The sequence below is a fragment of the Dunckerocampus dactyliophorus genome, chromosome 10 (assembly GCF_027744805.1).
Source record: "Dunckerocampus dactyliophorus isolate RoL2022-P2 chromosome 10, RoL_Ddac_1.1, whole genome shotgun sequence".
Lineage (NCBI taxonomy): Eukaryota > Metazoa > Chordata > Actinopteri > Syngnathiformes > Syngnathidae > Dunckerocampus > Dunckerocampus dactyliophorus.
Window position 1 is genome coordinate 11,365,295 of NC_072828.1, and position 25,117 is coordinate 11,390,411.

A 25,117-nucleotide genomic window follows, 5' to 3' on the forward strand; every position below is an offset into this window, starting at 1 on the left:
TAATCATGTTTAATGTTTAAGTGTGCAGCAGTAGGGGGTGCATGGCTTCAAGTCAAATGTCTGAAGGGCTACGCAACTTTAAAAAGTTTGGGAACCACTGCTCGAGATGATGATGTAGTGTAGAGGTTTGGAGTTGCCGGACACTTGTTACATGTGGCCAAGCGCCAAATTTAGAGGCAGCTTCCACCGGTGATCGCGGGTGGAAGCGACGCAGTGCTAGAAGTTACTTGCAGAAATGTAAGTTATTGGCGACAATTTATTAGAAGATGAAGGGTTATCTGGATTTTGTTTTATAGTAATAATGGCATTCATTCCCGTCACTGCTAATTTGTCCTTAGCTATCCACATCATTACGTACCTGATGTGGTTCAAAATCAATAGTTATTGCTCTGACATGGTCAAAAGTTCCTAAAATCTCTTATTGGTGCTCTACAGAGTAATGACCAGACAAGTAGCATGTCCCGATTTGACCTTGGTTACCTAAGGTATTATTAAAAAGGGGTGGGGGACTCAAGTACATTTATTGTAGCACCATGAAAGTGGCATTGTATCATGTATTGTGAAAACTGAAATGAGATCATTTTGCACCAACTGGAAAACTTTTTAGAAAGTATGTGTTCCTTTTTGGCTTACGAAGACAGAATGTTGTTTTTGCAAAATGTACTTGGTAAAATTGTTATTTTGATGATGCTATCCATCATCCAATGTGAAAAATGAAGTGTCTTGTAAGCTGATGTAACATCTATTATAAAGGCAATTGTGCTTAAGAGGCAGACTGTTCATATGTGGAGGTGACATGCTTTTTTTTGTTTAAATGCCAGTAGATTACCACAGTAGTGGGAGGCTGCAGAAAGCTTCTTACTCATTAGCGATCATGCTTTAAAACACCCAGCAGACTGTGAAAATGAACAGGGGAGCTTGGATCAGATACAATTAGGCATCAAGAGCACGGGCAAAAAAAAAAGAAAAAGTGGATGCAGCTGGGATTTTTATTAATTTATTTATTTTTTTAAACAAAGTCTGTTACGTCTGTTCTCAGCTGAAAGTTGCCTCTAATTGAAAACTTTCTCATGCATATTTTTACCGTTTTAGTATGCGAGCCAAGAGCATCAATGTCAAGGTGAATGCAGCCTTAACGGAACGCTAACCTGGAGTAAATGCAACAGCCTTCCACCTGCTGCTGTCTCCCCGTCGTCCTCGCAGTCCTGTAGGAAGCTCTGCTTGTCCTCGCAGTAAATCCTGACAACACACAGTGTAACAGTAGTTTGGTCAACTTGTCACAGCGCTGGTCTTTTTCTCTTTTAGGATTTTTCTTTCCCCCCCCCCCCCCCCCCCCCCCCCCCAAGTGCTTTAAATGTCAGCAAGTCCTCCTTGGCCACCAAGGCAGCGCTTCAGCAGCTGCACATTGGCCTCATTAAAATAATTAAAAAATCAGGTAGGTAAGGCATACACACAGAATAAGTAATAGCATGCGCAACACTCAAAAAGCCAAGCTCTTGTTGACCTTTAATTGCACTCATGTGACATTTGGAGACAAGAGGACTTATGCTAGTTACTGACCTGTATGCGTAAATGTTGTGAGTGGCACTTGCAATCTTCTTGTTTTCGTACAGCTTGTCCAGGACGGCTTTCACCTGCGACACAGCACAAACAGCCACTGTGCTGACACAACAAGTTGTTAGCTCCGCCTCGCCACCTCAGCTGCAACTTAAAAAGAAACTGCTTTCTTAATGAGAAATATGTCAAGAAAAACACATGGAAATGGAATGCTACCTGTGCATGCTTTCTGGCCCTGAGGCGTCATCACTAATGTTTGTAGCTGCCATGATGCCAAAAGTCTGTTGCACTTGCACTTTATGGACAAAAGTATTGAGACACATCTCCTATTCAACCCGCTAATCAACTAGGAGTTGGACTAAACTTCTTATTTCCCCCTGAATCTTAGCTCAGAGGTGTCCAAAGTGCAACCGGGGGCAATTTTCGCCCCACAGCTCATTGGCATCATCTAAAAATAAAATTAATTCATTAATAACTCTCAGGAATCTTTAACCTTGCAGACGCGGATAATTTAGGCACAGCATGACAGGTGGTGTAGCATGACGACGCAGTCACACAGATGCTACCTTTTCAACTCACAGACTTCAAACTGCCTACAAGTCTTTAAAATGATGCAAATCAGTCAAGTAAAACAGATTCAGCATGATTTTGTCATTATGGTGTCACGTTATTTCTCATTTGTAAACGCTTTCAAAGTGAAAGTAAGCAGGCATTGAGACATGACACCACCTTCCTATTGGTGTAGAGTCCTCCATTAAAAACATGAACAGCCATTTGGTTGCAGAGCGAGAGGGGTCATGGAAGTAAATGTAAAGAATTTGCTTTGGCAGAAAACACAAAGCTAAGCTTTTGTTTTGTCCAGATAGCGTAGCATATATTGACCTGGACTTGACTGCTTTTAGCATATTTAATGCAGAAATTGTAACAAAAAGTGGCCCGAGCCCTCATCCTTCAATTTTTCTGTGTGTGGCCCTCAGTGGAAAAAGTTTGGGGACCTGTTTCTTAGACATTTTGGGAAATTGTATACGTCTACGAACAAATTTGTGGGAACCCTTTGGGAGAAGACAATGCAATGATGAGTTTGGTGTTGAAGAAGCTCAACAAACCTAAACAACATAATTCCGGCTGACACACTCCAAATTTTTTTTTTTTCCCCCCAAGTGGAAACCCCTAAATCAAATGCGATCGGGGTGTTAGTGATCTTGATTTCAAAACTATTTTTACATAATCAACTTAGAAATTTCAAAAATGAATCCCTCAAAGTGTCTCCATCATAAAACCTTTAACTGTTCAGGCCATGTTTCAGGTAAACATTCTAACATTTAAGCCCTGCGAGCGTTCATCAGACTAAAAAAATAAATAAAAAGAAAATGAGTAATCTTTTGATTAGTGAGGGGAGGGAAGCAAGTCAACTTAACTTGTGAAATATAGGTGCAGTGAAATATAAAATAACCACAGTTCCGTTTGTACTCACTGTTAATTTTGACGCAGTACGCAGAGGCAGGGTTAATGAGTGCCTGGGAGGTGAGTCTCTTTACATTAAATGTACCGGTAAACGTACAGATCAGCCAGGACAGACGTATTAACAGTCTTCCTATGTTCATTTCTGATTCTATGGCTATAATCACAAGCCTCCTCTTTGCCATCACTGGGTTTTGATTTTGTGTGGTCCTGGACTGTACTGGACTATTCTGGCCATTTCCCCAATAGCTTTGCCCATAAATGAGTAATCATCTCCTCATTTGTGATGACACCATTCATGTTACCTCTCCTGTGACAGCATAAGGATCGCTATACAGTCACTGTGTATGCAGATGATGATAATCATAACAAAGTCATTAAGGAGGAATAAATGGCAAACACAAATCAACTGCAGCTGGTGGAACAAATGATTTTTCAGGGTTTTTTGTTTCCAACACTAACATCGGAAGGCAAATTGAACACTTCCAGACTGTTGCGAGATATGATGTAACTGTCACACTTTGTTACCCCGTTGGCTGGCTGGCAGCAGAACATTTTTTGGCCGAGCGACATCTCCCAGCCGGTGCACCCATGAAGGAAGTTTTTGCAAGATGAGTTATATCATCTTTGAATGGATATGAATCATCACCAATAAACACACTTGAGTTCCACAACATTAGGTCAATGTGCATGATGATATTCACAATGTGTTTCTTACTGAAGTTTGTAATGGTGTACACTGCATTACACGTACATATGTTTAATATTTTTACATGCTCATGTTGCTATTAAAGTAATCAAAATATTAAACAGATCTCAGGAGCGTGCAGTGCAAACTACAACCACTAATAACAACCAATAATAAACATTAACATGATTACCTTCTGACAGTGTCATTCAGACCTCATGCTGCAGGTATTAAATGCTAAAATAATCAACTTAATATGGGAAATATTTAAATAAGATATAATATTACGGATGTCAAGAGACAGTTCACATGACAAGATGGTACAAGAGATCGGGTGTACGAGAACGAGCCAAGATGAGATTTTAACGTAAAGAAAAATACATTGCTCAAAAAAAAAAAAAAATTAAGGGGGAACTCTCAATTCACACTCAGTCAAAAGTGCTGCGCCATTACTCAAACTGTGCACTTAGGAAGCAACACAGATTGACAATCATTTTCACAATCTGTTTAGCAAATGGAATAGAAACAGGTGGTGTGTTTTTCCACTTCAATTTTGAGCGTGACTCCAAACCCAGACCTCCATGGGTTAATAAATTTGATTTCCTTTGATAATTTTTGTGTGATTTTGTTGCCGGCACATTCAACTATGTAAAGAGACAAAAGTATTTAATAAGAATATTTCATTAAATCAGATCTAGGATGTGTTATTTTAATGTTCCCGTTATTTTTTTGAGCAGTGCACAATGAAAAATATAAAAAAATATTAAAAAATATATAAAAAATATGACTATATATTGCAATCTTTCAAATGTAATTTCTACTACGTTACACTCTTCTGCACTCTGTATGTTACCGACACCGCCTCCACCCACCGAGACACAGAGTCTGTCTGTATGACTGACAAAAGGGCTCACTCGGTTCATAGTGATGTTCTATGGAACAAACTTGCCAAGGTGCTAAAACCAATGCAATCCTGTCTGTTTGGAGGCGGGAAATGAGGAAAACACATGTATGCACATGGCAATATATTGAAGCCGGCAAAATGGTCGAGTTAATTTTCATTTACTGTGTGATAATTCATTAATTATATTGTCCCAGGCCCATGAGACATTTTCTATCCGAACGAGAAATTTGTCATGTTTTAATCTTGCGAGATCTTGTGACACAGCATCTTGTGACACTCTTATAAAATTATATAATATTCAGTAAGTATGTTTAAAGAAATATGTTCCATTGTGTCAAAAAAAATGAACGTTTAATAGGAAAAACATTGCACTTTTGTGTTGTTGTAGGAATAATTGCTAAATTCAAAATTCCCCTATTTTTGACAAACTTAAACACATATATGTCCATGTAAATTTTTAGATTTGGAAAACAGAGCTGTATTATATGTACAGTCCATGCATCTTTTATCGTATTTGAGCTACAGTAGGTGTACCGAATGTAGTGTCCACTGAGGTTACCTGTCTTGGCGTCACGACGGGAGCAAGGTGAGGCTGGAAGGTGCTGCGTCTGTCTGTGATGCAGCTTCCGTGTTTTATCAGGGGCACCTCTTCATCTACGGGACACATCGTTACATTACGTGTCGCCAGCTGCTGTCACACAAGTGTGCGCGTGCGTGCATGGTTAATTAATCGCGAGTCATCTGTACCGTTTGTGTGTTCCAGGAAGAGGTGTGCATCCTCTGAGCTTCTCAGTGTGAGACCGCGAAAGACTGGCACATCATCATCATCATCATCATCCACCTCCTCCTCAGCGGTGAGGTTGACCCTGTCTGAGTGGTCCACTAGAGGAGGTAAAGTATAAAGCATTACATACATTGACTGGACACAACATTAGGTATCCAATCCAATCCAATCCACTTTCTTTATACAGCACATTTTATAAACACTGTTTCCAAAGTGCTGCACAGACTAGCAAAACCATAAATAATAAGTAAATAAAGGAATGTAAATGTAAATAATAAGTAAAAATTACGACAATAAAAACTAAAAGATCAAATAGAAACAAAGAAACGTACTACAATAAAATATTTAAAACAAGAAATCAAAAAAGTAAAAGCCAAAAGTCCAAGAAGTAGGTAAAAAATAAATAAGTAAATTTAATTTGAAAAAAACTAAAATAAATAGAACCAATAAAAACTTAAAAAATAATAGACACAGAGGACCACACGACTCACGCCGAGTTAAAAGCCACAGAATAAAAGTGGGTTTTAAGACGAGACTTAAAGCTTTCAATTGTGGGGGCCGTTTTTAGATGAGGGGGGAGAGTGTTCCGCAGCTTTGGGCTGACTACAGAAAAGGCCCGGTCTCCCCTGGTCTTAAGTCTGGTCTTAGGCACCACCAGTTGGAGCTGGCCTTCGGACCTCAATGTGCGCGCTGGAGTGTAAATTTGGATGAGGTCCGAGATGTACTGAGGGGCCAGCCCATTCAAAGCCTTAAAAACAAACAATAAAATCTTAAAATCAATTCTAAAAAGCACAGGCAACCAGTGCAGGGAAGCTAAAATTGGGGTAATATGCTCCCTCTTTTTGGTTGCTGTTAAAAGCCGTGCTGCAGAGTTCTGGACTAACTGTAAGCGAGAGAGTAATTTATGGCTTATTCCAGAGTAAAGGGCATTACAGTAGTCCAGACGTGACGAGATAAAAGCGTGCATGGCTTGTTCGAAATGTTGGAATGATAAAAATGATTTGACTTTGGATAAAAGCCGAAGATGATAAAAACAAGATTTTACAACGACATTGATTTGTTTATTAAGTTTAAAATCACTATCAATGATGACGCCAAGGCTGGTGGCTGTGGGACTGACATGGTTTTTCATGGGACCCAAGTCCAAGTGGGGGTCATTATTATTAAGGATGATAACTTCTGTCTTCCCCTCATTGAGCTTTAAAAAACTTTGAGCCAACCAGACCTTGACGTCACTAAAGCACTCAAGAAGGGGAGTTAGGGGGGCATGGTCATTTCTTGTAATTGGTAAATAGATCTGGCAGTCATCTGCATAAAAGTGATAGGAGATGCCATGGTACACATGCAGAATCAAAAATTCTTCCTTTACATAGATCTATGTTAAATTACTATGTACAGTCAAACCTGTCTTAGTGGCCACCTGCCTATAGCAGCCACTGAAAAATCCCCCGCAGAAAATGTACGTGTTATAGACCCTGTGTATAGCGGTCACCTGTCTAGCGCGGCCAGTGGCCACCCATTTTGTGTCCCTTGGTCAATATCTGACCGCATATAGCGTCCAAAATGCCGTCTCAAGCAGAAGCTTCATGCACGAAAAGGTTTCGCTTTTTAAGCAATTAAGCCGAATTTTTATTTCTTGCTTTTAAAATCGTGTTTTAAAAAAAATCAAAGATGGAAATTTGTGATGTTCTGCAAGACAGGAGCGAGCGTCCCCTGTCCTGTGCTCTTATTTGGCGGCTGTGCCTTCTCTGGGGAGGAAGACGCAGCCGCTTCATGCCTTGTGGACGCGCAGCTGCAGTCAATTAACATTTGTGGCGGATAAAAGGCCAGCGCCGTCGAATGTGCGGCGCTGGTTCATTGTTATCGATATTACTAGTTTCCTCACCGGAGCTTTTTACCTAGATTTACCTACTTGTTTGTGTCAACAGAGCGTTTTCCCCATGTCTCTTGGGTTTGCTCCAGTCTTTTTGTGAATACATGTTAATATGTGTGCGCACAAATTCAAAATGGCCGCCAATCTGTCTATAGCGGCCACCTGTCTATAACGGCCACTTTTGCCGTTTCCCTTCAGTGGCCGCTATAGACAGGTTTGACTTATGTTTTACTCTGCGTTCTTTGCTGTAATTGCTGTTGCTGTCCTGTATATTGCATACGATGTTGCTGCTACTGGAACCTTAATTCCCCTTTTTTGTTTTTTGCTAGGCAATAAAACTTCTGATTTGCCTCAAAGCTAGCCTGCAAGCCCCCAGTTCTGATTGGTTGATCAGAGCAAAGAGGCAAGTAAGCTGTCCTAATTGATCAGAGAAAAATTGTTCTGCACAATAAGTTGCACCCATAATGGCTGACTGAGCAGAAATCTCTGGTGAGTAGACATATTTTAATTAAAATGTTATGTTTTCATCATGTTATTAGATAAATATTGCTTGTGAATAGCTTTGGATGATGATTTTAGTGTAGATGTTTGGAGTTTTCTGGACCTTTTAATTTGTAAAGGGCCGTTCCATTTATGCTTGTCACATTTGGCTGAGAGCCATGTTTACAAGCACCAATTTACCGGTGGAAATTTGTCACTAACTCAAAGTTATTAGCAGGAATGTAAATTGTATTAGTGACTGTGTATCCAAAGATAAGGGGACTTATCTGTTGCTCTATATGGTTGGCTGGGGTTCGAAATCCCGCCATGGTGCGAAACGCTCCATGGTGTATATTTACTGTCATTTTTATACTGGTTTTTGATACTGGCCCTCGGTGTCTGGCGAAAACATTTCTTGCTAGCCCGCTGAAGACCCAGTTACCAAATGCACTGCCCACCACTGTAAATTTCATGTAGCAAAGCAAACTACAGTGGAACCCATAAGTTGAAAACCTCTGAGGTCCCACAAGTCAGAATTTGACCCAGAAAAATACGCTAGTTTTATATTGTTACTATTAACTTCTTTTTACACTTGAGCGACATGGGAGAATGTTGTCATTTTGTCACTAAAGTTAAGATTGGGTGTTTTTTAAAAACATTTTAATAGTGGTTAACTTCTTTTTACCCTTGTATGACCACGTTCATTTTTGGTTTTGATTGTGGCAGTTTGGGCCGCATGGTGGACTTGTGGTTAGCATGTTGGTCACACAGTCAGGAGATCAGTGTTTGAATCTCCCATAGAACATCTGTGTGCCGTTTGCATGTTCTCCCTGTGCATGGGTGCGTTTTCTTCCTTCCACATTCCAAAAATATGCATGTTAGGTTAATTAGAGACTCTAAATTGTCCATAAGTGTGAATGTGATTGTGAATGGCTGTTTGTCTGTATGTGTCCTGTGTTTGGCTAGCGACCAGTGCAGGGTGTATGTACCCTGCCCAAAGTCAGCTGGGAAAGGCTCCAGCTTACCCATGACCCTAGCGAAAACAAGGAGAATAGAAAATGGATAGATTGATGGTGGCAGTTTGAACTTGGAATTGATTATTTTTACTCCCACAATAATTCTGATTATGTTTGACCTTTTTATTAAATTTGAACACTTCCCAAACTGTGACATTTTGGACACCTGGATAAAAAGACAAGAGGCTTTAAAGCTGCTATCCCTCCTTGGCTCCAAATTGCACTTTTTTCCCCACACAAACACCACCACTGGCATCTGTTATTGCTTCAGAAAACAGATGTCTATAAAATATTTATATTTTGTCGAAATGTCTAAAAAGGGAGAGTGGTGTTCATGGCTGTCACTCACTCACTGCTTGTGCACAGGCACATAGAAGCTCACATCACATTTTCCTGCCTGTGTGTTTTACGTGGCATGTGGCTTGCATGCTCTGAGCAGGAAAAGGGCAGTACGTAACCATGACAGGCAGTACCCCTTTTTAAAATGAAACTATTAAATAAGTGGACACTGTAGTCGAGGGAAAACTTTACAAGCAGCAGTTGAAAATGTATGGCATGTATATTTTAGGTGTGTGTGCGTGTGTATTTGTGTGCTGAGGGTAACAGAGGAACATCACCCGGGGCAACTGTGTGGCTCATTGATGTAGTCTTAATTGTTTTAGCCAGCAAAGGCCGGTCGGTGGCACAAAGGAATACGTCATATCTTGAGATACACAGACAGCTCCAATTAACTGTTGCTTGTGTGTGTGTGCGAGGGGGGCACCAATTTAGCTTTTGATGTAAAAAATAAATAAAAAGAGGCCACTAATTGGTATTAGTACGAGTAATCAACAATCAAAGTTTGAGCTGGTTTGAAATGTAACAAACTTTCCTCAAACACCCACATTGCCTTATTTGTTTTCACGTCCCCCTTGTCCCGTTTGCACCTTTTCATTTCCTTTTTGGTGACTCAACACCTCCCGCCCACCACATGCCGGCACCGTGCTACAAGCCGTCAATCAGGCATCTCGGAGTGAATAAACTGCCGCCATGGTTGAGTCTTATTACCACATGAATTCCAAGGAGAGGATGTTCTATGCCACACAACAATGGTAGAGGACTATTTGGGTTTTTTTTTCCTCTGAGGTTTTTGCTCGAAAGGAGAGTCGGTCGGGATAATGGACTTGGTCCGCCGATAACGGCATCGACCTCGCTGAGGACCTTATTCACAGTGACACTTGTACAAAATCTTTCATTTGGGCATACCTCCTCCCCCCAAAAGATGCTGTCAAGGCAACGGGAGGCATTAGCAAGATACTCATCTCAATATAATGCTGTCACTCAAAATCAGACACTGGGCAGCTTTCCAAACCCAAACAGGCTTTTGTGCTCCCACATTAACTTGAAATGCATGAACGTAGAGGCCCATGATGCATCCTCTAGCTAAGGTTCACCAACGCAGTGCCCGCGGGGAACAGGTAGCCCCCCACAACCACATGAAGTGATCGCAAGCCTGCTTTTCATTCAGGTTTTCAGTTAATGTGAGAACAGTAGAAAGAAATGCATTCTGAAAATCCAAAATTTGAGTTGTGGATAGCAGCATTTTGTTAATGTTCTGGTAAAACAAGCATATTCAGTTTGTTTGGTTTGAAATAAGCTCTGAAAATAAATGAGTAGCTCTTGGCCATTTTCATTTTGTAAAAGTAGCTCTCACAAGAACAAAAACGTTAGACCCCTGCTCTAGCTTATTATACAGTGGTGTGAAAAAGTTTTTGCCCCTTTCTGGATTTCTTTTTTGTTGCATGTTTGTCACACTTAAATGTTTCAGATCCATCCACCCATCCATCCATCTTCTATGCCGCTAATCCTCACTAGGGTCGCGGGTACACTGGAGCCTATCCCAGCTGACTTCGGGCGAGAGGCGGGGTACACCCTGGACTGGGTGCCAGTCAATTTCAGGCCACATACAAACAACTATTCACACTCGCATTCAATTTAGAGTCGCCAATTAACCTAACATGCATGTTTTTGGAATATGGGAGGAAACCGGAGTACCCGGAGAAAACCCACGCACATACGGGGAGAACATGCAAACTCCACGAATCCACTCAAACCCAGATCTTCCCGATATCCTGACTGTGTGGCCAATATGCTAACCACTAGGCCACCGTGCGGCCATGTTTCAGATCATCAAACAAAAATAAATATTAGTCAATGACAACACAACTGAACACCAAATGCAGTTTTAAATTAAAGTTGTTATTATTAAGGGAAAAAAACAAACAAACACCCAAACCCTGAATTCTATTGAGATGCTGTGGCATGACCTTAAGGCGGTTCATGCTGGAAAATCCTCCAATGTGGCTGAATTACAACAATTCTGCAAAAATGAGTGGCCCAAAATTCCTCCACAGCACTGTAAGAGACTCATTGCAAGTTATCACAAACTCTTGATTGCAGTTGTTGTTGCTACAGGTGGCCCTATCAGTTATTAGGTTTAGGGGGAAATCACTTTTTAACACAGGGCCATGTAGGTTTGGATTTTTTTACCTCCCTTAATAAAAAGTTTCATTTAAAAACTGCATTTTGTGTTCAGTTGTTCAACTGTCAGCAGTTGAGACGCCTTACTTACATCTTTTTGTTGTGTCATATACTTTGTAAATAGCCAAAAACCACACATAAGCAAGCTCATTTCAAACTATTTACAGGACAAGCTTCAGAGTAATCTATGGTTTTAAAAGCAAATGTTTTAAGCTCCCACTGGAAACGATTAAAAAGAAAACTAAAAGCTAACTCAGAAAATGAACTCCTCCTCACTTCCCCTGGAAAATGAAGCCACAAACACTGAGAGACTGCACACTCGCTATTTTAGAGTCACAATGCGTCGCTAGTTGCCTGGATCTTTTATGCAAATGAGTCATCAGTGCAACGCAAGATTTCTTGATATGAGGCGATTACACTGGGTGGCTGCTCAATGACAACAAAGTAAGTGAGTGTGTCTGTTGTGAATTGCGTTGGTACGTTGCCGCGAATCCACCCTGCATAATTAACTGATGGAAATGTTAAAATCTTTTATTTTTGCTACATATACTGCATATATTACATTTACAATTGTTTATTGTTATGATTGTGCTTGTAGATTTCAGTGGCGTACAAATGTACTGCATCATACTGAGAGCTGTTTCTTATTTTTTATTGATTACTGTTACTATATTGGTCGTAATAGATGCCACATACTGTATCACATAGGGACAGGAGGACACAAACGTTAACAGTAGCATAGCCATGTGAGCTACAATGCTAACATTACACTTTAACAGCAACATCATGCTGTTAGCCCAGGGCTGTCAAACTCAATCGCACAGAGGGCCAAAACTCGAAGCCTACTTTAGGTTGTGTGCCATACCGGACATTACCCACCACCCCACCCCCAAACTTTGCATCTTTCTTATTTTTCCTGAAATTTTCAACAGTGGTATATTTCTGCATTTTAAAAGTATTAAAAACCTTAAACAACATAATTGGTGAATGAAGCACACTCCTACGCATCATCAGTCCACACACACACAGATGCTCGTTTGAAGTTGCGAAAATGACAGGACATGCCCTAATAATTCAGAATCAAAAAATAGTACTTGGTATGGTCAGATTTTGAGAAAATGTCTCATTCGCACTGACGACTAGACAAGTAAGCAGCCTTCACACCTTTTATCTCGGTTCCCCGTGCACGCTGTGCCGAGATTAGAATATACCAATATAATGCACCCCTGTGGTTGCGTTTTCAGGTTGGGACCAAATGCGCAAGACAGCTGAGGAATGTGTTTTTATCTGGACATACTTTTTTTTTTATTTTTTTTTTTTATTTCATTCGTGTGGATGGACATTTTTGAAATTTCTACTTTCCGATAGCCTGCGGACATACCACTGCGGCTGACTGGTGGATAATTGGCAGAGATGCATTTTAAGCCTGTTTTTTGTTTTTGTTTTTTTAAACAAAGCTATCTTCTGGGAAGTGGTGTGCATATACACGGGGAGGACTCGGCTAACTAGCGGCTAGGTGGTATGATGTCCATCAGGAAGGCGGTTTTTCATGAAGTCATTGAAAGTCGCAACTTCAAAAGTGAGTGTTTGAGTGCCTCTTCTCTCAAAAGTGGAGCAAACAAGTGAGGGAGATATAATTTTGACACTTCTGGTGCTCAGAAACAGGCTCTAGGGACAGCATTGTTGGAAAAGTCACTTTTGCATATTGACTTTTAAGGCACACGGTCAAAGGGATTATTGCCAAATCTCACCTGTTTCTGAATCCCGGGCTTTCTCAACAAGGAATTCTCTGATCTTTTCCACCCACATGTAAAGGATGCTCTCTCCAACACGCTCCCTGCAAAAGATGGTGCATCGGACTGAGTGACTTCATATCATACAGCTCGGTGGGGACAATCACAGCGGGTTTGTGTTGTGACTATTATACTCTACAGCGTGCACTCGCCAAGTCAGAGATGAGAGACACTCACACGTAGAGGTCTTCCAGGCTGTTGGCCAATTTTACCCTCTCGCAGCCTCGCAGCCACGCCGCACTACAAAAGCCGAGAACAAACAGATTGTTATTGAGTGGGGGCGAAGAGTGGCTTGTTTTCTAAATTCTGCAGATCGCTGCAGAATTAAATTTGCAAAGCAAATAGACTGACTTGATCTGGTAGATCGGCGGGGCTGCGCTGGGATATTCAGGTGGGAGAATTATCTGGGGGGGGGGGGGTAGTCCGTTAATCAGATTGCAGAAAATGTTTTCATTCAAGCCTGCTTTTTTTCCCTCTTCCTGCACACCTGCAAACATGCTGTGAGCTTGGGCTCCTCCATATCATTTGATATTTTGATGCAAAATATTCTGGAGGCCTCATCAATGACACACCATTCATCACCGTAGATGGCAGACAGGGCCTCCACTTCTTCGATCTAGAATGATGAACGTCAATCACAACGTTAGTTTATTCAGCGCAAGCATGGGCTCACTATCACTATCACTATCTGCATTCGTTATTTTTTAACTTTAATTGGGAAATTAATAGTATTTGCTAAATATGATCATTATTATAAACCTCCTTTTGTCATGATTCCTTTTGCTCTGTGTGCATTGTGTGCAGAGATGCAGAGCTGCAAACTCCACATGTTACAAGGATAATTCTATATAGTGCCATATGGGACTCTTTTTTTTTTTTGTCGTAGCAAAATAATTGACGTGTAAGGACACTTTTCATGTGGTTATGACGCCTCCATACGAGCTCTCTGCAGACCAAACCAAAACACTACAGTTGAAAGAGCCAACTAGTCACCATCTGTCAGGTTGTCAATGCAAAAAAAAAAAAAAAACTTACTTGGGACAGGAGATCTCCTTCATTTCCTGTCTCTGTGTTTATCGTGTCTGTCATTTCCAAGTTACTAGTCCAAGTCACTAGTTGCAAAGTAATGTTACTTCAAAGTAATGTTTTTACACACATGTGGTCCACAAGCTTGGACATTTAGAACACTTCCGAGAGAACCAGATGTTTGTGTTCCGGTTTCCGTTTCAGCCCTTCGCAATAAAAGGTGTTGATGCTTGAAAAAGGAGCATAGGGAAGATAAAACACAAGAAACATAATTTTAATCGTATTTATGTATTTATATTTTAAAATAAGTCATACCATTTAGATACATTCTCGTTCTGCGTTGAATAAAATAGCATTAAACTTTATTTTGAAGTACAAAACTGTTCGGCTCTAGCATGTTCCGCTCTGAGAAATCAGCTGATGCTAGTGTAAACAGAAGACTACAAGTGTGTGTGTCCGACAGGGTGCGACGTACAGTTTTATTTGCGTAACAGTCGCCGTAGCGTCATCATTACAACATGCGAGAGAGCGATATGGAGCACTGGGCGAGGACCGATACAGGGTTTGTGCTATAGTACCTTGGAGGGGCTCAAGAGGGAGATCAAAACATCCCATACGGAGTGAGTTTGCATGTGCGCGCGCGTGAGACAGCAGAACACACGCTGCTGGATTGTCGAGCCGATTTGAATAGTATACTCACTGTGTGTTTGCGTGTGTCTGTTGAGGCTTAGTGTGTGGTTTGTTGTCATTGCAACAGTAACATCCGTGCGGGCTGCTTTTGCAATCTTCGAATGGCAAGAATTTGGGTTGGACAATGTATACTGCAAGATTGCATTGCTGTAGTGATAATATGTGAAGGAAACGTACAGTGTACGTTTGGTCATATTGCCTTGAATTTTCTTTAATACTCTTTGTTTTGATGATTATTACTTTTATTGCTGATGTGCTACTGCAATATATACCCTTTTTATTAAGAAAGTTATTCATTTGGAAGAGTTTCTCATGCAGAGGTCTCCAATTTTCGGCTCTTTTAGAGACTTTTTGCCAATGTGAAAACAGGGAGCCACTGCTTCCAACAAGTTATGATTAGCATCCCTGTCTAAACACTGGAAAAACTGTTGCACACAAACAACAGGCTAACATGTTTCACTGATGTGGCAATTTGCATCATTTTGTGTCATTCGATACGAAAAAAGGGCCCCAGAGCTGCATATTGACACATTCTTATTGTATTATTAGCAAACAGTCCAGAGCCCTAAAGATTTTTTTTCAATTCAAGTTACTAATCCTCCATAATCAGATTTGAGTGTGATAAATAGCATTATACGCTGTTTTCAGAAGTGATTACAGGAGCAAACAAACGTTGAATAATGCATTTAGCTATGCTGTGCAGAGCATTTCTTTTTTGGTTCCCAGTTAGCATTTGATTAGCAGAATGCCTCCAGCCAATTTCACTGATCAGCACCTGGTGGTCAAAGGCCACAAGGCCTAAAATAAAACTAATTTGGGAACATAGCGTACAAACTCCTCTGTGTTAAAGGGACTGTATGCAGTGGGTTCCCTGGTTGCCTGAAGGGTGCCAGCATTCAAATGTGCTGCAAGCATTAGATCCAACCCTCTTCCTGCTACGAGTATATAAAGCATAACACGCACGCAGGCACTAGTTAGGTTTGTTGTCAGCTAATGATAGGGATTTGGCAATGCATAGCCTGCCGTAACAACATGAATGTAAATTGTTGGTTTATTAAAGTTATTTAATTTGGGCTTAATGAAAATTTGCGACAAATTTTATGCAGTTTTAAGTTATAATTGTGAAACCTATAGACATTTTTGTACAACCTGCTGTTTAAACCACTATTAGTAACTTATGCTAGCTGGTGGTGGTGGTTTTATATTTTTTTTGGTTGAAAAAAACATTTAATCTTGAGGAAATTGCGTACAGTTCCTTTTAATTTTGAGTAATGTTCTATCCAAAAGGTAAAAGGCTAACTGTTACTGATGATGGTATCCAGCCACCAGGTTGCAATTCCAGTTTGGAGGTTCGCAGCATAAACCTGCTTGAGAACCAGATGTGTGTTTTTGCAGATGTCACCCACAGTAGCAGCACTTAACAGTGTAAGTGATGCCTCACAGCCATGTGACCTTCCCGTTTCACTCCCGACACACGGGCCATCACATGAACTTCCTGTTATGCTGGTCTAGTGACTGTCGTGATCTGTAATCATTCCAATTTCCCCCATTGTCCCCTCTGACTGCTGTTGGCAATGTAGCTGTCTTGACAAATGATACTCATGTGACATCTCTGCTTGTCTCACATGCGCCTAAACCATGACCAAGTAACCGAGTGGGGAAAACTGTTCCACTCATGCTTGAACTCTGGACAACTTTCACACACAGACCAGTTAAGTCACCATCAAACCATAAAGTTATTCCAATGGAGGTGAATTACCCTGATGACATCATTAGTCTGGACGTAGATCCTGCCAGAAACAGTCATTAGCCAATAGGGTTTGTCTGGTAGTCCTACGTGGTGACCACTTTTCATGATCTTTACCCACCCCACAAAATCTACCAGTCAAAGGAGACAATTCATTCAAGTTACTTAGAGAGGTCATTGAACTTGTTTCATTCACGCCCATTGGTGGATGAAAAAACATCTATCCTTGTAGTAAGGTAATGGTAGTGGTTTCATTTATTTTTAACATGCATACAGGTTACATTGAAATACATCCCATATTACTATTCGCATTTCCACTTGTCCAAAAAGTGGGGACCCATGAAATCCATTGTTTTTCCCCCATATTCCAGTTTTTCCATTTTTAATTAAAAAAAAAAAAATCCAGTTCACCTTTTACACTTAGTTACACTGGAGTGTTTATTTTTGTGACAGTAAATGTCTGGTTAATTAAATGCAAAAATCCTTACATTTATTGATGCAATACATCATTGGCTAATTTTACCCAATATTCCAGAGACGGATGTAGCTTGGCTAACTTTTCTAATGGATGTCAGCCTCTGCACACATTGCTACAAAATCCTCAACAAACTGTAATGCTTGTGGTATAGGAAGACAAAGTCACCAATGCCATCCAATTGCGTTGTTAATGTAAGATATTTTTTATGACACCCTTATTTTGTTGACACAATGAGACCATATGTGGCGCTTATTTTGAAGTCCAGAAATGTGTTGTTTGTGTTGAGAATGTCTGTCTTACGGTTAAGACGAGCCGGAGCAAGAATAAATATGCTTCACATTCTTATTTTACTCATAACTTGCACGACGTCAGCGGGCATCCGTAAGAGTTTAGCAAGCGGTAAAACACAACATGGTGTAAACACTTATACAGCCTGAGTCGCGCATACAGCCAAACTAGCATGCTAAACTAAGTTAACCCCGCTAGCTTCCATGCGCTCCGTAAGAGAGGAGGTTTGAAGTTTTTTCACCAACTTTTGCAGGTGTTTCAGGTTGCCGTTTTGACTTGTTTAGTTGGGGAGGGAGCGTTCTAGTGTTTGTGATGAGATTCTGCCACGATTGAGCGGTCCGCAATATGAAAAACCTCACACAAACGTTCCCTCTCCTAATGACAGCATTTCATTCACATTATGTCCGTTTCTACGAGAGTCCATGTTTAACAGTAGATTCTGTTTTATTGGCCAACGCGGAAATAAAAGGGCCCTTAAAAAGCAGTAGGAATCTGTTTCACATCAATTGCTAATACATTTGTTTGTTCACTTTACCAATTCTGAAATAACATAAGAAAATGATGAGGCAGTATAATAATTTGTTACAATAGGAGTTAAGGTTTGTGTATCAATGTTGATAAATGATATAACATTCATAATGAATATACAATAATAAAGTTAATAGTTGACAAACATATTTGGATGATGATTGAGTACGGACAATGTAATACTTAATGTAGTCCTAAGAAACAAAGAATAAGTAGTAGGTGTAAGAGTCGCTACATAGCATTGTACAGGTAAGTCCCCTGTGGTTCAGAATTCTTCTTCCTTATACTTTGTAAACATCACCTGCTTGCACTAATCTTGAAATGGCTCATTTTAGTGCAGTAAGTGCATTGAGAGTTCTTTACTCTCTGTTCCATAGTTTAATTCCACATACATCCTGATCCTTTTAGCATTATTTGTGCATGTAAGTGTTTTGTTTCATTTTGCCCATAAGGTCATATTTCTCCACTCTTGTTGAGAAGAATTGTATTAGTTTTTAGGGTAGCAGTTTATTGTTTGCTTTATGCAGAATTTTAGCTGTTTGGAGGTTTACCAGATCAGCAAATTTTAAAAAATCGTGATTTTTAGGAATAAAGGGTTTGTGCATTGTGGATTATCCTAACTGCCCTTTTTGGTGGTACAGTTTCCCCATATCACCGCACAATTTCTAAGTACAAGGAAGACAAGTCCTGAACTACTGTGCGAACACAATAACACAATGCCATGTCTAACCGTTACTACACTCATTACTACAGTAACTCTTCATTCTTAGTGAAGACATTGTCTGTACTCACTCATCCAACTATGTTTCTGTCAACTATCAACCCTTTTATCAGTTATTTTTCCATCCATCCATCCATCTTCTATGCCGCTTTTCCCTTACTAGGATCGCGGGTATGCTGGAGCCTATCCCAGCCGACTTCGGGCGAAAGGCGGGGTACACCCTGGACTGGTCGCCAGCCAATCGCAGGGCACATATAGACAATCATTCACACCCACATTCATACCTATGGACAATTTAGAGTCGCCAATTAACCTAACATGCATGTTTTTTGGAATGTGGGAGGAAGCCGGAGTACCCTGAGGAAAAACCACACACACACGAGGAGAACATGCAAACTCCACACAGAGATGCCCAATGGAGATTTTAACCCAGATCTTCCCGATCTAATGACTGTGGCCAACATGCTAACCACTAGGCCACCGTGTGGCCAGTTATTATTTTCACTATTATTTGTTATTATTTATGACTGTCATATAATTGTTTACGAAGACAAGAACATTGACTCCTATTTGATCACATTGTATATTATCTAATCATTTTCTTATGTGCTTTAAACTAGCAAAGAGTACATTTGGAACACAATAAGTGGAAAAAATGTATTGCAATTACAAATGAATGTATTGTATTATAAAGTAAGGTATTGCAATTGATGTGGAACGGATAGGGGGGTAGGATTAAATAAGCTTTGCTTCTTCCTACTCCTTTTTGGACATGTAGAACTGTGACTTGTACTGTGTGAGGTTTTCCAATGCACTGTAACTTGTATGCATGTTCAAGATAAATTAAACCATTACCATAACTTAGACATGGTAACACCAGAGAATAGAGAGTGATGTGATATGATATATGGAGTGATTTTTGGTCCAGAACAAATTTTGCCTCATTTACTATTGAAGTAATTCTTGCTACTTTATGTTGTATCTTTTTAATGTGGGATTTCCAGGTCATTTTGTCATCTACAGTATTACAACACCTACAAATGTATTTTCATTCATCCTGTCAATGTCTACGCTGTCTATTTGTATTTGCGCATAAATGTCCTTTCTGCCATGACCAAATAACATTATTTTAGTTGTACTTAGGTTCAGGGATAATTTGTTTTTTATCAAACCATATTTTTGGCATAGTCATTTTTATTTGTAACTTTTTTTATTAGCTCTTTGTGCTTTCTCCAGAACAAAATGCAGTAGTATCGTCTGCAAATAATACTAGCTGTAGCTCTTTCATGACTTTACAAGAATGTGGAGCTTGTAATTTCAAAAAAAAAAAAAAACTGAAATAGGTTTTTCACCTGATCAAAGTTTAGGACCACAGGCTATGAAAGCCTAAAGCTAAGAAGCTTTCTCTTTTTGAATGTGGCCGGATTGTCGAGCTGCATAAGCAAGGCCTCTCGCAGCGTGCCATTGCTGCTGAGGTTGGGAGCAGTAAGACAGTCATTGTAGGTTTTTTTGTTTTTGTTTTTTTTTTTAAGATCCTGAGCATTATGGAACAAAAAGTCAAGTGATAGACCCAAAAAAATCACACCTGCACTGAGCCAGAAGCTCCGATTGGCTGTCCATCAAGACACGTGGCGATCCTCGACCTGCTGAAGCGCAATAACCATCAGACGGCGGGAAAAGGGTTTAAAAAACAAACAAATTCAAAGACCTCGTCTCCTTCCAGGGAGCATCAAACATGGGACATTGAAAGGTGGAAAAAAGTTTTATTCTCTGATGAGGAAAAAATGTAACCTTGACGGTCCAGATGGCTTCCAACGTTACTGGCATGTCAAGGAGATGTTTTCTACCCGGCGCAGTGGAGTAGGGTCCATCATGATCTGGGGTGCTTTTTCATTCAGTGGAACACTGGAGCTTCAGGTGGTGCGAGGTCATCAAACGGCGGATGCTTACGTGCAGATGTTGCAGCGGTCATCCCTCATGACTGAGGGCCCTCGTCTGTGTGGTAACAGCTGGCTTTTTCAACAGGTCAACGCTGCAGTTCACAATGCTCGCTTGATCAAGGACTTCTTCAGGGAGAATAACATCACTCTTTTAGACCATCCTGCATGTTCCTCTGATTTAAATCCCATAGAGAACATTTGGGGATGGATGGCAAGGGAAGTTTATAAAAATGGCCATCAGTTCCAGACAGTTGATGCCCTTCGTGAAGCAAATCTTCACCACTTTAAGGAATGTTCCCACTAGCCTTCTGGAAACACTCACATCAAGCATGCCCAAAGCAATTTTTGAAGTGATTAACAAGAACGGTGGCGCTACTCATTACTGAGTCCTACTGGGAACATTTTTGTTCTGGTTTGGAAATTTTTATTTTTTATTTTTTGAGCAATGGTCTTAAACTTTTGATCAGCTGATAAACAGCCTATTTCAGTGTAATTGTTTTCAGTAAATTACTTTTTCAAAGTGCTTTTTGTCTCTTTCCCCCTTCTTGCTTTTGCATATTGTAGCTTTACTTAAAACCTCATTAAGATCCAAATGCACATTCTAGCAATTTTTCAACTGGTCCTAAGATTTCGATCAGGAGTGTGTATTTCAGCAAGTAGATCTACAGCATATTCTCCTAGCTTCACATATTGCTTTTTGTTTGCTCAGTAGGTTTTTACCCAGTTCAAAACTGACCCTCTGATCCCATACCATTCTAGTTTGTTAATTAGGTTATTGTGATTAATTATGTCGAATACTTATGTTCAATTCATAAATACTGCGGCTGCGCACTCTCTGCGGTCTATGGCGTTTGTAATTTCCTCGGTTATTTCGGTTAATGCCATCAAAGTTGAAATGAAATATCAGCTCTGTAGTCATATTGGCTGTCCCCAAGTAATTAATTCTTCTCAAGAGCTTACTTAAACTCAAATTATGCAAACCATGATGGTGCATAAATTTTATAAAGTATTTTTAATCCGTTTAAACACTGTACATTTATTATGTATGGTAGGAAATACTACAGAAATCTTGCTTTTCCACTGGGAAATATCTATTTGAAGAAAAAATAATAAAATAAATATTAATAAAATATTTTGATTTCTTCTGCAGCCTGGTTAGGCAACAGGCTTGTTGGGATTTTTTTCTGATGTCATCAATAGATAAAAAAAAAAGTAAATTAGTAAAGCCTGTGTTTGTGTCATGCTTCTGTGGTTTCGTTTCCAGGCCTCTATGGAAGAACTGGAGCCAGAAGAGCAGTTCCTGCGCTACGCCAGGAATGGAGATGTAGCCAGCATTCAGAGGCTCCTTGTGTCCAAAATCAAGGGGGAGATGCAGTTTGACATCAACTGTAAAGGTATGTCTTGAGAAAAATGATGTCCGCCCCCATTGTCATGTATGTTTTTTTAAATTCATTTTCAGGTAAGAGTAAGTCTAACCTGGGGTGGACACCTCTTCACTTAGCCTCCTATTTCGGACACACCAACGTAGTGGAGGAGTTACTGAAGGTATCATTTCTGTTATTAAAAAGTTGACCTTTCTTTAACAATAATCAATAACAAGTGTGAACACTGACAGGTAGGAGCAGATGTCAACTTGCCAAACAACATTGGCGATACTCCTCTGCACAAAGCTGCCTTCACGGGTAGAAAGGTAACTGAATGTGTCACCAAGCTGCTCTTCTTCTGGTGTGTGCGAGTGTGTCTGTGCGCGTGTGTGTGACTGAGATTGCATGTATTCATCCACTGAGTCGATAAGTCATTCACATATTGATCAGGAGGTTGTCATGCTGCTGCTGCACTATGATGCATGCCCTACTGTCATCAATGGGACGGCTCAGATTCCCAAAGATGTCACTCAAAGTGCAGAGATCAGAAGCATGCTAGAAGGTGAGACATTTGATGTCATCACAAAAACATGAAAAACACAGTAACCTATTGGGATATTCAACACTTTTTTTTTCTTTCTACTTGATGACAGCGGCTGAGAGGACAGAGGAGAGGAAACAGGAGGAGCAACTTCTAGAAGCTGCACGAGAAGGAGATATAGTAACTCTAACTCAGCTGGTTAGTGCTGCATACAAATTACATGTGCCATACAGATTATTCTCTTCAGCAGGGGTGTCCAAAAGTGCGATCTACGGCCTGTTTGCGGATTTGTAAACCGTCTTGGCTACAGTGACAATGAAGCTTTTGCACATACGCAGATTTTTCTTCCGATGGCTAACAATCTTTAAAAAATTAAATGTGTGCATTTTCTTAGTTGCTCTGGTAGAATCCAGGTTAATACTGCCATGCTTTTATTTTGAAGCTTACTTTGCACTGACCAGAGAGTCCCTTTGTGCACGTTTTAATGCTGTGTAAATATACAGCAGTTATGTTGCTGTTGGCATTTCATGCTGCTTAGCAATAATGATGAAGTTAACAGTCGTACAACACAATTTTTCATATAGGCTGCCTTTAACCTGGCCGGGCATATCTTTACTTGCATGGGGTTGCGTTGAGTGCAGGGGTGTCCAAACCTTTTCTGCTGCATTCTGAAAAATCAAAGGACGCGGGGACGGTTTTCCTGTTTAATTGTATGTTTAGAATATGCCACAGACTAAAGAAACGAGCTGTGGGTCACAAATGGCAATATGCAGATAGACATGAAGATAGATTCCTACTTTTTTTTTGTATGTGTGGAAAAACTTTGGACATCTCTATTTTAGTATACTGTATATACAGTCTGTTTTGTGGTTGACTATGGCCTATTATTAGTACAAAAATATTGAAAGACAAGTCATATATAGTATTGTGGTCACTAGGCATCAGTAATGTTACATTGATGAGACATTACGTTAGATTACATTACCTTCACACTGCATGTAGTCAGCCATGTCATGTCGGACATAAGTTATCCCATTCCGTGTGGAAGTGGCACGTTCTTGGTTTCTTACTTTGTTCTTCTTCCCCACTCTGTTTGAAACACTTTCTTAAATTTAGAACAAATAAATTGGAGGCAAACTAGTTAGCGCTGTCGTGTCAAGAACGGCGTAAGCTGGTGTTTGGAACCCAAGATGCAGAGATGACACAAACGGTAGTGAACAAAAAATATAATACAAAAATAATTAAAAGTCATGCAACGTAGCACAAAAATGTACAGAGTCCAAAAAACACAAAAGTACCGTGCTAAGCCACAAAAAGGACAACACAAAAACACTAGAGAAAAAGTAAGAGCAGGAAAAATGCAAAAATTGTATAAACTAAGGGCGCTGCTAAAAACAAAGCAGGTAAGTATACTTAACACGAGAGACTACAAATACCACAGCTGGAACTACCAAGCAGGGAAATGTACTCACTTGAACGAGTAGGTAAAAAGACCAGAACGCTAACATACAACAAGGGAAACATGAGGCAAGAGAGCGTGGAGATCAGGCGAGGAGCAAGAAACACTCTGGCAACAAGGAAGTCCCACAGCTATGTTTAAGAAGGCAGGTAAGTAATTAGCAGCAGGTGTGTACTGGTGACTTCGCCTCTGCTGGGTCAGCAGTGTGCTGCAAGAGACGGTAGACAGGCGGCAGCAGAGCAGGCACATGGCACCATGACAGGTAGCTTGCTATATGCTATGAGCGGTGGCTGGCTCTTATGTCCCTGCAGTGATGCGGTAGCCTGTGCTTTAATGTTGCACAATGTGGTGTAAACAAAGAATAATAGGAGTGTAAAGGTGACTCTAGGTTTGTTATTTCATGTCAACAGGGCTCGAACAATGGTAAAAAAAAAAACATATTTAGGAAGTCAAGCAGGTTTTTCTATGCTGTAACTACAAAAATATACCGTTTATTAATATTAAATCCTACTTATCGTATTACTTATCGTGGTTATGCGTGGAGCCGATTAACTACGATAAACAAGGGACGATTGTACTATACTAAGCAGATGGGGGCAAACAAACGTATTGGTAGCTACGGTAGCCATCAGCAAAAAGATGGACACGTACAGGAATGTATACATGCAAACAGACTTTGTGTAAGAACGCAGATAGACATGTTACAAGCGCTATTTTCACCTGCTACGTTCATTATGTCTGATGTGGAAGATAAGCTTTCACAGCTGTTTGATTGATCTGTCTTCATGAAAAGATGCACACTCACACAATTGGAGCAAACCATTTCAATTGCATGCATCGTTATTCGCTCTAATGTTCCAACCATTATACAACAATACCGAGTGTGTATTTGGCTGAATTGTGGCCTGACGGCAGAAACTAACTCCGATTAACTAAAACTCTCACGTCATGCATCAACCTCCATCAAAATTCGATACTCACCCATGCACGAATAAATCCAACATTTTGCTTCATGCCCTAATTCATGGACCCAACCAGATGTAAAGAAATCCTAATCCTTAAATTCCTGTAGTGTGTAGAAGGAAGTGTGGACCACCAGACAGTTTGAAATTGTTTAAATCTTCTGAAGAGTCTATGGACGCACTCTGTCGCAGTCAATTTTTTAAAGATATCTGGCTTGTATATTTGGCTGTAACCCTTTATAATACATCTGTTTTCCAAGCTTCTTTGGATGACCATGGCAAGCCTGTTCTGAGTGG

General features: G+C 40.2%; 2 protein-coding genes across 9 annotated transcripts in view; one reads left to right on the top strand and one right to left on the bottom strand.

Annotated features, from left to right (window-relative positions):
* The window catches only part of impact (impact RWD domain protein), a 31,325-nt gene extending 17,049 nt beyond the window's left edge, over positions 1-14,276 (bottom strand). For both annotated transcript variants that reach the window (XM_054790740.1, XM_054790741.1), the window contains exons 1-9: positions 14,112-14,276; positions 13,564-13,692; positions 13,428-13,480; positions 13,254-13,316; positions 13,035-13,120; positions 5,358-5,492; positions 5,170-5,264; positions 1,561-1,634; positions 1,149-1,239 (exon numbers count right to left, since the gene is read on the bottom strand). In XM_054790740.1, the coding sequence (XP_054646715.1) occupies positions 1,149-1,239; positions 1,561-1,634; positions 5,170-5,264; positions 5,358-5,492; positions 13,035-13,120; positions 13,254-13,316; positions 13,428-13,480; positions 13,564-13,692; positions 14,112-14,165 (780 nt within the window). In that variant the 5' untranslated portion in view covers positions 14,166-14,276. The remainder of the gene's footprint in view (positions 1-1,148; positions 1,240-1,560; positions 1,635-5,169; positions 5,265-5,357; positions 5,493-13,034; positions 13,121-13,253; positions 13,317-13,427; positions 13,481-13,563; positions 13,693-14,111) is intronic.
* Positions 14,277-14,516: 240 nt separating this feature from the next.
* The window catches only part of osbpl1a (oxysterol binding protein-like 1A), a 56,276-nt gene continuing 45,675 nt past the window's right edge, over positions 14,517-25,117 (top strand). For 3 of the 7 annotated variants that reach the window (XR_008572710.1, XR_008572711.1, XM_054789985.1), the window contains exons 1-6: positions 15,881-16,503; positions 21,759-21,888; positions 21,954-22,039; positions 22,110-22,184; positions 22,309-22,420; positions 22,512-22,597. Coding sequence is in view for 4 of the 7 variants with exons in the window: in XM_054789985.1 (XP_054645960.1) it covers positions 16,468-16,503; positions 21,759-21,888; positions 21,954-22,039; positions 22,110-22,184; positions 22,309-22,420; positions 22,512-22,597 (525 nt within the window). In the remaining 3 variants the exon portion in view is untranslated. Of the gene's footprint in view, positions 14,723-15,880; positions 16,504-21,758; positions 21,889-21,953; positions 22,040-22,109; positions 22,185-22,308; positions 22,421-22,511; positions 22,598-25,117 lie in introns of those variants that run through there. The other 4 variants (XM_054789988.1, XM_054789987.1, XM_054789986.1 and 1 more) reach the window with 4 other exon arrangements.